Source organism: Heteronotia binoei, chromosome 21 (assembly GCF_032191835.1).
Source record: "Heteronotia binoei isolate CCM8104 ecotype False Entrance Well chromosome 21, APGP_CSIRO_Hbin_v1, whole genome shotgun sequence".
NCBI classification, from domain to species: Eukaryota; Metazoa; Chordata; class Lepidosauria; order Squamata; family Gekkonidae; genus Heteronotia; species Heteronotia binoei.
The window spans coordinates 58,539,132-58,553,505 of NC_083243.1; the positions used below are offsets into that span (position 1 = coordinate 58,539,132).

The window sequence follows — 14,374 nt, forward strand, 5'->3', positions numbered from 1 at the left end:
CCACCCGAGCCTTAAGGGCATAGTGATCCGACCATGGCACTGCTCTAGCAGTAATATCGTTCACTAAAACTCCCGCCGCGAAGACCAGGTCTAACATGTGCCCCGCCTGATGAGTGGGCGTTGTGACAACTTGGGAGAGTCTCAGTGTCACCATGGATGACACCAGGTCCATCGCCTGACTGGAGGCCGCATCGTCGGCATGAACATTGAAGTCGCGCAAGACCAATAGCCTTGGGTACTCCAATGCCCAGCCCGCCGCGGCCTCCACCAGGGATGATAAGGTGCTGGCTGGTGCGTTAGGCGGACGGTACACCAGCCAGATCGCCAACCCCTCCCCAACGTCCCACATCAGGCCGACACATTCAATACCCCTGATCTCCGGGGCCGGGAGAGCCCTAAAGGAGTAAACCTCCAGTATGAATAGTGCCACTCCTCCCCCCCGCCCGCTAGTCCTGGACTGGTGAGAGACCGAGTATCCTGGGGGGGCCATTTGGGAGAGAGCTACGGTCTCCCCATCGTGCACCCAGGTCTCGGTCACGCATGCCAGGTCTGCCTCCTGTTCCAATAGGAAATCCCGGAGGACAGCGGTCTTATTATTAATGGACCTGGCATTGCATAACACCAGTGTCGGAGGCGGGTACGTTCGCCTGGCCCCACTACCTGTCACCGTCGGGATGGGACACAGGCAGGAAGGCGGCCTCTTTCCCCTATAAGTCTGCCTGTTCCCACCGTCATATCTTCCCCTCCCCAGGAGCACTGGAATCCCCGGGCCAGCCATTTCCTATTGGTGGGAACCAGCTCGTCAACCAGCAATATTTAGTCCTATTACTATTCTCCTTCAACCCTATTATTGCCAACAATAATCCACCTTCAATCAGCCAACCACCAATAGCCCCTAGTTATTTAATTTAAGTCCCCCCCCCATTCCACCTATAAATCCTTAGCTAACAATAATTATTAAACATCTATTGGCTCCTTAATTTAAAACTTTGCCCACTGTCTATCTCCAATTAAATTGCCATAGTTAAATCCAATGGATAAATCCATTTATCCATTAATACAGTAGCAGGCTAAGGTCTGTAGTTACACTAATATTGACTCCATTCAGATATGTATATTTTTCTTCTCCCCAAATATATAAAACAACACAATGAACAATGTATGTTTAGTGTGGGAGCAGGAGTGGAAACTGATAACATTTTAATATTCTCTGTAGGTTGGTTGGACTCAAATCTGAACCTCCAAGTACTGCATCAACTAACACAAGCACCCCACAGCCTGTGAATAATGTAGTCCGCTATTTAGCAGCAACACTGCTTCAAATACAGCAAGGCATTGAACGCAGATTCCTGAAAGCCCCACTTGGTAAGTACCTACTTCTAAAATTTGTTCTCATTCAACTGAACCTAGTGTGTGAAGGAAAAAGTGGGTCACGTCCTAAGGATGTGTAACAGATTGTTTAGTTACAAGTGGAAGTGCACATTCTTGAGTTGTTCTCTAAAATGGCTATTCCGTGATTAGCTGCCTAGGTCACAGGTGCAGTCAGTTTGCTATAGAAAAGAAGTAGACGGTTTGTAAGGATGCTGCCCATGTGAACCCAAGGTTCATTTCTTTTCCTCACTATGAGTATGAGTCAGGCAAAGCATAATTCAACCCCAAATTTAGAAGACTTAAACAAATCAAATGGGGTATGTATGCAAATATGAACCTATCCTTAAAGTAGACCATTCCTCTCACAATTGGAATTCTTTTTTTGAGGTTGTATTTTTTGTGGTTGCTGGAGTGTGCTAACAACACATCTGGAAATACCCCTAATGAGAAGTGTCTAATGGCACCTTGCCAATTTATTTTTAGGAATTTCAGCTCTTGTCTTTATCCTCATAGACATGGGTTATAATGTTTAAAATGCATGTCAAATTAAGCTATGTTAATCAGCGGTCATACAGTAAACCATTCTGAGCCATCAAAACTAAGCATTTTGAAAGGTTCTCAGTAACCTCATCTTACAGTAGCACTAGAATGCTGTCAGTATGGGGGCCTTTTAGGGTTGCCAGCCTCCTGGAGATCTGCTTTTACAACTGATCTCCAGCTGGCAGAGATCAGCTCCCCTGCAGAAATTGATCAAAGCCACCAAGCAATACACCGTCTTTCAGTTTGCAAAAATATATTACAAGGATTGTGTACAACACATAATAAACAATACAGTAATGATGGAGGCTGGCAGTGCTAGGGGCTTTTAAAGTAACAGAAACCCCAAGGGGACAAAAAAACCCATCCTCAAATGAATAGATGTAAGTCCAAACTTGAAAATTCACAAGGTGGGTGAACTGCAGGGCCGGATCGGGGGGGGGGGGCAGAGGGGGGTGCTTGCCCAGGGTGCCGACGGAGCAGGGATGCCAAATTGGGTATGGAGTCCATTGTATTCTATGGGACCATAAGACAGGATGGCCCATAAGGGGGGGCGTCATTTTTTAAATTTTGCCCCCCCCTCAAAAAACATGAAGATGCAGTCCTGGTGAACTGAAATTCACAAGGTGAGGGCTCTTGAGGAACGTAGCTTCAATGCAGCCACTTTCTTAAAAATACAACTCTCTAGATTTTTATGATGTTTCAGTTCCTTCAGTTTAATGGCTCAATTATTTAGGAACCCTGTTCTGCATTCTCTAATCACAGCATTGAGCTTGTCATTTCAGTGTGAACATTGGGCTCAAATTAAGCTATGTCAATCAGCGGTCATACAGTAAACCATTCTGAGCTATCAAAACTAAGCATTTTGAAAGGTTCTCAGTAACCTCATCTTACAATGGCACTGGAATGCCATCAGTGTGGGGGCCTTTTAGGGTTGCCAGCCTCCTGGAGATTTGCTTTTACAACTGGTCTCCAGCTGGCAGAGATAAGCTCCCCTAGAGAAATTGGCTGCTTTGAAGTGTGGACTCTATGGCATTGTACCATGCTGAGGCACCTCCCCTCCCCAAACCACAGCCTCTTCCAGATCCACCCCAAGGTCTCCAGGTGTTTTCCAACACACACCTGGCAACCCTATTCCTGATGCATACGGGAAGGCCATTCCATAATACAGAAGCCACTGCAGAAAAGCTCTGGTTGGATAGACAATTACCAAATCTGCCAGCATGTTGGCACCTTAATGTGATGTGAAGAACAGAACTGCTGTACCTGAGTATATTAGAAGAGGTGATCTTGCAGATAGAGATGGTACCAGGCTTTGAATTGGGCCGAGAAACCAATGGGCAGCCTGTTTAGTGCCCTTAAAGCTGGTGGAATGCACTCATGTTACTATAACCTAGCCTTGACATTACTGTGATGGGGTTGAGTGTAACCATATTAAAGGTAAAGGTAATCCCCTGTGCAAGTACCATTGTTTCCGCCATATTAGCTGAGTCCAATAGGAGGCTAGGTGAAAATGATAAAATAAGCTTTTAGCCACTTCATTGACCTGTTTCTTGATCAGGAGGATACGATGCATCATCAAACTGAAGCTCGTGACTGAGTGAGGGAAAGATAATACCAAGGGATTTATGCTGAGGGACTTCTAGGTATACAGTGGAGTGGCCAAACCATTTAAGAATATAAGAGAATGCTTTACATGTTGATAAAAAAACACAAGGATCAGTAGTGTTTTCACTCCATTATTTAACTATGGCTCTCTTCTCATATCCTGCTAAGTTTTATGTTAGTGAGAAGTTTCTGTATATATAAGAACTGTGCTGGAATAACTTCTTATACATTTAATATTAGGTGATGCAGAAGAAAATAAGAGAGATCTAAAAGGGGATAAAAGGAGGAAGCGAGAAGATGATCAGTCTAGTCAGAAAGATGGTAAATTTATAATATTCTTTCATATCTAAACTTTGTACATTACTTTTTATTGTAACTTTCCATGTTTCTTCCATATTTTCCCTTTTTAGAATAGCGAATACAGTTCTGAAATCACACCCTGTGAATTTTTAAAAAGAGTCATGCATGAAAAGATTTTAAAGATAAAGTTGATTTTTATTCTGGTATATTTGCCTGTAAAATACAGCAGATCTGACATAGCATCAAACTTTTCTGTGATTTGAATTGACAGGGGAATGCTTGACTGGAAAAAAAGGGCAAATAGTTATTATTACTAGAGTTTCCCAGCTCTGTGGGATTAGATTTCACAAGATCTTGTTCAGTATTTTTTGCTTGAGTTACTTTAGCATTTTGGGGTTTTTAACCACCCCCTTCTAAGTTTATGGAGAACATCTTCCCTTTCTGGGGCCATGTATGATAGTGGCTGTTATATCTGCAAACAGGGCCTTTTGCATATTAGGCCACTCCCCCTGACATCACCATTGTTTCACACAGGCCTTTTTTGTAGAGAAAGCCCAGCAGGAACTCATTTGCATATTAGGCCACACCCCTTGGGGGCAAAGCCAGCCGGAACTATAGTATGTTCCTGCTCAAAAGAAGCCCTGTCTGCAAACCATTTGTTAATAATCCCAAACATGAAAATAACCTCTCATTGCTGTATTGATAGTTTCATTGAATTATACACCGCAACCCCAAGATCTCTCTTCTAACAGTTATACCCCCTCATATATTATTAGGATTATGGGCTTGGTATACATCATTTTACATAACATTTAATTTGCCAGTTAGGTGCCCATTAGTCCAGTTCGGTGAGGTCCTTTAAGAGCTCTTCGGTGTCCTTGGCTTCTCACCATCCTGAATAACTGGTTGTCATCCCAGACTTGGCTGTCTTACTGCTCACTCCTGACTTCAGATCATTTGAGACTAAATTAAACAGTATTGGTTCCAAAACCCATCCTTGAGGGGTCCCACTGCTTTCCTTTGGGGAGAAGTTTTATTCTTGATCTCCCATTTCCTGTTCTCGTATTAGTTTCTGTTCCTTTGAATGGCCTGCCTTCTTATCACTTGGACTACTAAATTTATTGAGGAACCTGCTGTGAGGAACTTCCTGACATAGCCCAAGTATATGATGCTGCTTATTCTTTCTCAGTTGGCTTGTTCTTTGTATTTTGGTGCTTTTCTGTCTGTAGTGCTAGATCACAGATGCCCTCTCTAACAAAGACTGGATAAATACTTGGTATGTTTTATAACTGTTCTTTTTTCTGTTATAAGATACCTGTGATAGCAGCCGATCACATAAAACAGTCTTGGACCGATGGCGAGAATCGCTTCTAACTTCTGCTAGCCTGTCCCAAATTTTCCTTCATCTCTCAACACTGGAGCGAAGTGTAATCTGGTCTAAATCTATTTTAAATGCTCGCTGCAAAATGTGCAGGAAGAAAGGAGATGCAGAGAGCATGGTGTTGTGTGATAGCTGTGATCGGGGGTATCATATCTATTGTATCAGGCCAAAGCTCAAGGTAACTGTTTCATTTTGTTTTGTTTTAAAATACTTAAGTAACAAGAAGGCATCTTACTAAAAACATTCTTGCCCTTTGTTAGGCTGTTCCTGATGGAGACTGGTTTTGTCCAGAATGTCGACCCAAGCAGCGTTCTAGGCGTCTCTCTGCCCGACAGAGACCTTCTGTGGAAAGTGATGAAGAGAATGAAGAACAGATTGAAGAGGAGGATAAAATGAGTGATGAGGCAGTGGAGCAAAGTGAGGAAGACGACTATGAAGATGATAATGATGATTACTCTGATTCTCAAGATGATGACGAAAAAAGGTAAATCAGCAACTGTCAGCTATATCCAAAATACTGAGCCTAGGAGGAGGGGTAGAAAGAGACAATCTGCTGGTAAGTTAAGTTCTTATTAAAACTGAGGTGAATCCATCTTTGATTCATCAGAAGATGTTAGATCTTGGGTACATAGTACAGATACCCAATAAAGAAATCTCTGCATCAGGATCAATTAGTTCTGCATACAACCTCACTTGCAAATAAGCTTCAGATACTGAAATGAGTAGAAGTTCCCATTTGGTACAAAACATGTATTATGTGCAACTTTCTATCATTATACTTTGTGTTTATCTACTGCTAAACATTTATGATCTGGAACAGCTTTAATTCTCTATTAATATTTACTCAAAAGTAAGTTTCATTGCGTTACATGGGAATTAGTATCAAGTAAATATGTGTAGCATTATGAGAATAATTGTGTTTTGATAGGATGCTCTCTCTCTTCCTTGAAATGGAGAGAGAGAGAGAGTTGCAATTCTCATTTTGTAAGGACATGCTGGCATTCTAAAATTGGCCGCATCTTTGTGCTAGTGAAGCTTTTGAAAAGGGGTTGCACACATCTTCAATAAGCAGGTGAAACAGGAATGACTAAACATATGTGAATACACATAATATGATGAACAATGGTCTTGCTAAAGGAAACCGTAACTTCACCAGCGCAGTTCTCAGATCTCAGAAACTGATACTTGTATAATTTCTTTCAGCTTATCCAAATCAAGACAACCTCAAGTTAAACTTTCATTAAGAACAAGAGCAGCAAAACTAAATCCTACCAATCTGAGTCAGTGCAACCAGAGACATATTACCAGTAGGTACAGTTCTCGGAGTCAACAGAATACACCTAAACAAACCAGATCTTTGTGTAAAGCTACTGGGAAGGGCATACGAAAGACAAAGTCTGCTCCTCCATCAGTAACAAAATCATTGGGACTTAATAGTCGTACTACTCGTCAGAATCGAGGTTTGCTACAAGCAGATGCCTTTATTGAGTTAACCAGTCCCCGAAGACGACGTAGAGGAAGAAACGCTGCAGTTAATAGTCCAGATAGTAGTCCTTCCAGTTCTCTTGGCTTCAGAATTGTTAATACTACAAACGATGAACTGAAAAATCCTCCGTTTTCTACAGAAAAATTCTCTCCCCAAAATATTGAGCCTAGGAGGAGGGGTAGAAAGAGACAATCTGCTGGTAAGTTCTTATTAAAACTGAGGTGAATGCATCTTAGATTCATCAGAAGATGTTAGATCTTGGGTACATAGTAGCACTTTACCATTGCTTTCAATCTCTGAGTGGCCTTATTCAAATAAATATTTGTGTTCACGAAGGCAGAATTAGCTGCAAGCATGGAGTCAAGAATTTTGATGCCTTATAGAGGACCACAAACTCTTTAAAGCCTATGGGCAGCTTTAGAATTCTGACAGTGTGGTGGGTGCAGCCACAAAATGGCTGCCATACCTTACCTTTAGTCACTCTTGTGCTGTGTTGGCTGCTGCAAAAGCAATATATATATATATTTTAAAAAAACAGCACAGCCAATCAAAAGCTTTTCTGGGCAAAAATCCCACTTTGTTTTGCCCATTTTCTAAAAATACTTGATAGGAATCGGGAAAGATTTTGGTGGGCACCATGGTACCCACAGGCACTACATTGGGGACCTTTCCTCTACTGAGTGGCCCTCCAAGTTCTTTATATGAACATATGAAGCTGCCTTATACTGAATCAGACCCTCGGTCCTTCAAAGTCAGTATTGTCTACTCAGACTGGCAGCTGCTCTCCAGGGTCTCAAGCTGAGGTTCTTCACGCCTATTTGCCTGGACTCTTTTCATTTGGAGATGCCAGGGATTGAGCCTGGGACCTTCTGCTTACCAAGCAGATGCTCAACCACTGAGCCACTGTCTCTCCCTATAACTTCATTGTACAACTTTTCTAAATCAAGAGAACGTTTTCTTTTATTCCTGTGCTACTGCCTCCCTCCTTCCAATTGTTAAAGGGAGAGGGAGTAAGATTACCTAGCTGAAAAACTAATGGAAGGTTAGAAGTATTGATTAAGTCATACCTGTGTACCAGAAAGCGTTCTTAGCCTGGGTACAATGTATGAAAGGGGTTGCTTGAGTTGGATTGCAGTATAACTGGAGACCCCCCCCCCCCTCAATGTTCTGCCTGCCCTACGCTTAATGGATACCCAGGATGGAAGTTTCCGGTCTAAAAAAATTACTGTAAAAACTAGGGTCTATAAATGACCTTCTCTAAAAAGAATGAGCTGTGTTTGCTCCTGTTTTGGTAGGATGACTGGAAGTAGACATTGTTGGTCATGAGATTCCAGTACATTGTTCCATTTTTTGATTGGGAAGCAATTTTGCTTATCCTGAAAATAAGACAAGATCTTTTTAGATGAAATGAAAGTGTCCCTACTGTCTGCTTAGTGCAGGGCTTACTTGTCAAAGTTCTCCCCTCATTCCCCCACTTCATTTACTCTGAGATGGTAGCTGGAAATCTCCTGTGATTATACTTGATCTCCAGGCAACAGAGATCAGCTCACCTGGAGAAAATGGACACTGTGGAAGAAGTACTCTATGGCATTATACCTCACTGCAGTCCTGCACCTCCCCAAATCCTGCCCTCCTCAGACTCCACCCCCAAAATAATGAACTTTCTCTGTAAATGAATAAACTTGCAAATTGAATCAAGTTTGAGAGCAACAGCTTCTTTCTGTTTCCAGGAGAAGTCAGATTTGCAGACTGCAACAAGTTAGAAATTATGAAGTCATCACCCCCATATTTATCCATCTGGCTGTGCTTGCTGGCCATATGGCAGTTATGAAGCCACCACCTCCCAGTTAAAAAAGCAAGACAAAGTACAATGGCTTTTTAAAAAGCGGGGGGATACAATTAAATCAACATGATGTTCACCAGATTAAAGAAGTCAGAAACAGTGTTCCCTGAGCTAGCTCACAATTTTCTAGCCTCCAATTTACACATTTTTTTCTTAGCTCAGGAGGGATGGCCCCAGAGCAAACTTAATTTATGCAGTTGCTCACAACTTTAATGCCACTAACTCACAAAGTAGAATTTTTGCTCGCAAGAGTCCACAGTTAGAGGGAGCATTGGTCAGAAACCTGCCCAAACTATTTATTGGTGGGGAGAAGAATGCAAATATATGCTGAAAATCCAAGCATCCTACTTTCTCTGTGGATATATAAACTTGCAAATTGAATCACGTTTGGAAGCAACAATGTCTTCCTATTTCCTGGAGATGTCAGATCAGCAGACTGCTGCAAGTCAAAAATGATAAAGTCATCCCCCCTCCAATCTCTCTCCATCTGGCTGTGCTTGTTGGCCATATGGCAGTTATGAAGCCACAACCTCCCACTTTAAAAAGCCAGACAAAAATATATGCTGAAATCCAAGCAGTAGAAGAACATGGATGAGAAGGAAACTGTATACTTGCTTGCAAAGGGAGATGTGCATTTGTACAGTCCAAGAGTCTGGTTCTGGAAACAATTGTCTACATGAAAGTCTCTTATATTGTGTCTGTTTTCTTTTGCCTGCCACCCTCAATGAAAGAAGCTTTCATTTTATTTAGTTGGCATATTTTCATCCTGCCATTCCGCCAGGGAGCTTGAGGTGGGTTACACTGTTCTCCCCACTTTCATTTTATCCTCACAACAACCCTGTGAAACAGATTAGACTGAGAATGATTGACTGGCCCTTTGCATAGCAAGGTGCTAAAACAGAATAGGGTTTGAACCTTGTCTCCAATAATCCTAGCTAAATTATCAGTGAGCAAAATTACATTATTTCTTCTCTGCTTCAGTTGATTAGCTTTTCTTGATATGAGTTTGTACTGTGTTTAACACTGGCATTTTATATGTGTCAAGTAGTTCTATAATGCTAATTTTTTCCAGAGTGCCCTCAAATGCCATTAAATAGGAGGAGTTCAGGTCGTCAGAGTGGAGTCCATGAACTGTCTGCTTTTGAGCAGCTTATAGTGGAACTGGTGCGTCATGATGACAGCTGGCCTTTCATGAAGCTTGTGTCCAAAATCCAGGTAACTGGGCTGGGTTCAGAGTGGGAAAAAATGTTCAATTGGCCTTTACTGTTGATTCAGGAATAGTCATAAACATGCAGTTGGAATTCAAATTCTTTGACACCTATCTGGAGCTGAAAGTTTACCGCACTAATGCTGATTCCACACTCACATTGGTCCAGGGCAGGCTTCTGTTTCCGCATGGAGCAAGCTGGCGATTTCGCACCAGTTGCTCCGCACCGCCATTTTGCACGGGGCAAACCTGCAATTTGCCCCACTGCAGTGTAAACCTGTTTTTTCAGATTTACACTGCAGTGGGGCAAATAGCGGGTTTGCCCTGCACAAAATGACTGTGCAGAGCAACTGCAAAATCGCCAGCTTGCTCTGCGTGGAAATGGAAGCCTGCCCTGGACCAAAGTGAGTGTGGAATCAGCCTAAGTGTTACAATAATTGTGATATGTTTTGCACATGGTCTTTTGTCTGCTCAGTAGAGATATCTGAAAGTAGAAAGCTTACAAACTATCTGGGTTAATAGAAGTGCTAATTGCAGTGATATTGATTTTAAACTAGCACCTGATAATGATAATGGAAATGTGCTGCAAGGTTTTATTTAGTAGTGTTCCATTTCAGAATTAAACCGGGTCTATTGTTGCCACTTTCAGCACTTCTCTTGCCATTTCTTCCTGAAGTCTTAGTCATCCTGAACACTTAAGGTACTTCCTATAGGTGGAAGGTAAAGGGCAGTGTTGTAGTGAAAAAAATTCCATTTGCAGTTTTCATTATAGGAAAGAATATAGTAACTCCTCACAGAAATGAGTGTAGGAGATTGACAGGGTCCTCAGATTGCCAGATCTCTGCCACACAGTGACTTCTTTATAGTCATACAGATGTGTTATAAGGGGGGGAGAGATCTATTACATATAGTCAGGATAAAAACGTTAACTGGTGCTCTAGAAATGTCTTTTTTAGTAATGGCTCAAAGCATTGTTTTGAGTTGCTACACAAAAATGTAAGGGTTAAGGGAAAGGAAAGGTCCCCTGTGCAAGCAGCAGTTGTTTCTGATTCTGGGGTGACATTGCTTTCACAACGGAAGACCTCGGAAGGATGGAAGGCTGAGTCGAGCCGGCTACCTGAAAACCCAGCTTCCACTGGGGATCGAACTCAGGTCGTGAGCAGAGCTTAGGACTGCAGTACTGCAGCTTTAACACTGCACCACGGGGCTTTTAAGGGTAAAGAATATCACTGAATGAACTGTTTGAGTCTCATTAAAGTGCAACATGTCATTATGGTATAAAATGAGTATTCAGATTCATCTGGATTTGTGCTGTGGCAAAGCCAAAGATTCTGGGAAGGCCTAAAAAACAAACTGTGCAATGTTAAATGGGGGTGGGGGGAGAGAAGGTCAACTGAGTGCAGCAAAGTCAGTATTAGGTTCCAGAAATGGAGAAACTTGCCATCTGTTATTGGCAATGAGAAGAATGGTCTTGGTTTAATATTTCAGCATTTTCTGTTGAATTTGTAATTCAATCTCTCTTGAACATCAAGAGAGAATAAAAAGTGCATGCACTCTGCATATAATTCCATATTTCATATTTGAAAACTAGTTTTAACCTGTTCATGGTACGGAGGAAATGAAAATGTATTTCTTATGTAATTGCTCCAAAAGTGTCTTGTTTACCAGCTTTTTCTGGAATATTTTGGAAGACAGATTGAAAAGATGTAACTGTTCTACTAGCCTAGAAATTGATAAAAATTTCTCTTGATAATATACAGTGCAGATTTTTTTTGTATTGGATAATTGTGAATTATAAATTCTTGATGTGCTTTTTCTCAGGTTCCAGATTACTATGATATCATCAAAAAACCAATCGCCTTAAATATAATACGTGAAAAAGTAAACAAATGTGAATATAAGATAGCATGTAAGTAAAGTCAACTCCTTTCCTTATTCCTCTAAACATAACATCTTGATGGCTTTAGGGTGGTGGTGGAAAGTACTTGTCAAGTCACAGCTGACTTACGTTGCCCACAGATCCAGGAAGTGGGTGTGCACACAAAATCTCATACCTTGAATAAAACTTAATTGGTCTTAAAAACTTAATTGGACTCAAACTTTGTTCTTATATTGACCACGTAGGTTTTCAAGTCAAGAGATGAACAGAGGTGGTTTGCCATTGCCTTCCTCTACATATTAACCTTGCTTTTCCTTGGTGGTCTCCCATTCATGTACTAACCAGGGCAAATCCTGGTCTGATGAGATAGCCTAGGTCAGGGGTGGCCAGTGGTAGCTCTCCAGATTTTTTTTTTGCCTACAACGCCCATCAGCCCCAGACAGCATGGCCAATGGTTGGGGCTGATGGGAGTTGTAGGCAAAAAACATCTGGAGAGCTACCGTTGGCCACCCCTGGCCTAGGCTATCCAGGTCAGAGGGGCTTTATAGCAGTGAACCCTTATTCTCAGTCACTGCAGTATAAACTGCTAGCACACAATGAGAGTTTTGGGGCTGGGTCACTGGCAGTTGGTGTTCAGGATAGAGGAGCACATGACTAAGCCAGATTTACTTCTGAATGAAAGTGTGCAATACCCAGCTGGTTTTCAAGCCCAGAGAAACCTTTTCTGATTTCTCAGGTAAAATCATTATTTTGCCCTTGCTATATGTAGATTTTACAACATGCCTAGTGCATTTGTATCCCACCTTTCCTTCAAGAAGCATACATAGTTCTCTTTACCTCAGCAACCCCATGTAGTAGGTTATTTTGAGAGTCAGTGATTAGCCCAAGGGCACCCTATGAATTGCATGGGTGAATAGGAATTTGAAACAAGGTCTCCCTCATCCTACTCTACTGTAATCACTGTACTATACTGATGTACTAAAGAGCTTATTTGCATTTTTTCTCCTAGCTGAATTCATTGAAGACATTGAGTTGATGTTTTCAAACTGCTTTGAATACAATCCACGCAATACAAGTGAAGCAAAGGCCGGATCAAGACTTCAGACTTTTTTCCATGTTCAGGCTCAAAAGCTTGGACTTTCTCTTACATCTAGCAACATGGACCATGCTGCTTCAGCAGCCAAGAAATCCCGAATCTAGCTTCTTCCTTCTAAACAGTTAATTTGACAGAACCTTTATAGTTTTATAGGAAATGAGACCTTTGAATCATGCAGCCATCATATCTATAGAAAGCAATAACATCTACCACACCTTAGAATTGTGGTCTGCACTATGTTCTCAATTTATTAAGCACTCAGGAGAATGTAGGAAAGATTATCTTTGCTACAGTTTTGTTCAGTGTCTGATAACGTTGATAGATGTGTATTGAATCCAGTACTGGTTTACAGTAGTTTTTGTACTTGTAAAGACCATTTTTGTGTCCCAGATACCTTCCAGAAATATTTGTCTTTAGCATTGTTATTTTCTTTAGATTTTGTATGAGCTGTAGCATTGTATTATGAGGGCTCCAACTAGGATAAAGATCAGCTGCACCAGTAAAAATGTCTAGAAGTCACTGAAGTGCATATTTTTGACACTACACATTATTAAGTACAGTTTTATATCCTTTAAATTACTGTGCCAGTACTGGTTGGAGAGATTCAATCTGACCTTACTAAGTAGATATTTATTTAGCATTCAAATTTGTGAATTTGTTTTATATTTATAAAATTTTTACTATGAGGGTAAAGAATTAATTTTTTTGTTTTGTGTTTGTTTTGGTTGTAATGCCCCTAATTATTAGTTATTTCCTTCTACCTGGCAGTTCTTCCAGCAAAAAATAAAATAAACTTTCAGACTTATAAGTTTATTTGTAAAACTTTTGAGTGTAAAAATAAATGTTTTTCAAAATAGTACTTGTTTCTTTTGTATATTAGTGGGTGTCCTGTTCTTGGACGAAGCTGAGAGTGGATGGCAGGATTTTTCTTTAGTCAGGATCTTAAGTGATAAATGGTCTCTTTTATGTTGTCTTATTGTCTAGTATGGACTCTCCCAATGCCTGTCATACCATGCTGTTCCTGTGTCTGAGCCACAGTTGCCTTGTTTCAAAATGTTTTCTAAAACATTGTCAATTTAGCTAAAAATCTATTTTTCAGAAATGCCTGGATGTCATTTTCTAAATTTCTAATAATTCTCAAATGTTGAAAAACTTCAATAAAATTGCTTTTGCCTAAACATCTTGGAAAATTTGTAAATTTCTCTAGATAAGACAGATGTTTATATTTAGCAGTTTAATCATTAGTTGTCTGAACAACATATTACAATGTAATAATCAAGAGGTATATTACGGTTGCCAGGCCCCCCAGCCACAGGTGGATGATACTAGCTTTAAATTCTGAATGGGTCTGTGCCAGCAGGGGTCCCCAGCCCCTGGGCCGTGGACCAGTACCAGTCTGTAGCCTGTTTGAGCAAGGCAGAGGCGCTGCACTGCCCCTTTCTCACTCCTGGGACCCAGGCGGACAAAAAAGGCAGCATGTGGCAGTGAATTCCACATGTTAATCACCCTTTGGGTGAAGTACTTCCTTCTATCTGTTTTAACCTGTCTGCTCAGCAATTTCATTGAATGCCCACGAGTTCTTGTGAGAAAGGGAGAAAAGTACTTTTTCCCATGCATAATCTTGTAAACCTCTATCATGTCACCCTGCAGTTGACATTTCTGCAAG

General features: G+C 41.2%; 1 protein-coding gene across 1 annotated transcript in view; it reads left to right on the top strand.

Annotated features, from left to right (window-relative positions):
• Positions 1–13,886, top strand: part of BAZ1A (bromodomain adjacent to zinc finger domain 1A) — a 98,587-nt gene extending 84,701 nt beyond the window's left edge. The window contains exons 21-28 of the mRNA XM_060262898.1: positions 1,217–1,365; positions 3,757–3,837; positions 5,128–5,375; positions 5,458–5,681; positions 6,401–6,882; positions 9,599–9,741; positions 11,555–11,642; positions 12,622–13,886. Coding sequence (XP_060118881.1) covers positions 1,217–1,365; positions 3,757–3,837; positions 5,128–5,375; positions 5,458–5,681; positions 6,401–6,882; positions 9,599–9,741; positions 11,555–11,642; positions 12,622–12,812 — 1,606 coding nt within the window. The 3' untranslated portion in view covers positions 12,813–13,886. The remainder of the gene's footprint in view (positions 1–1,216; positions 1,366–3,756; positions 3,838–5,127; positions 5,376–5,457; positions 5,682–6,400; positions 6,883–9,598; positions 9,742–11,554; positions 11,643–12,621) is intronic.
• Positions 13,887–14,374: the final 488 nt, after the last annotated feature.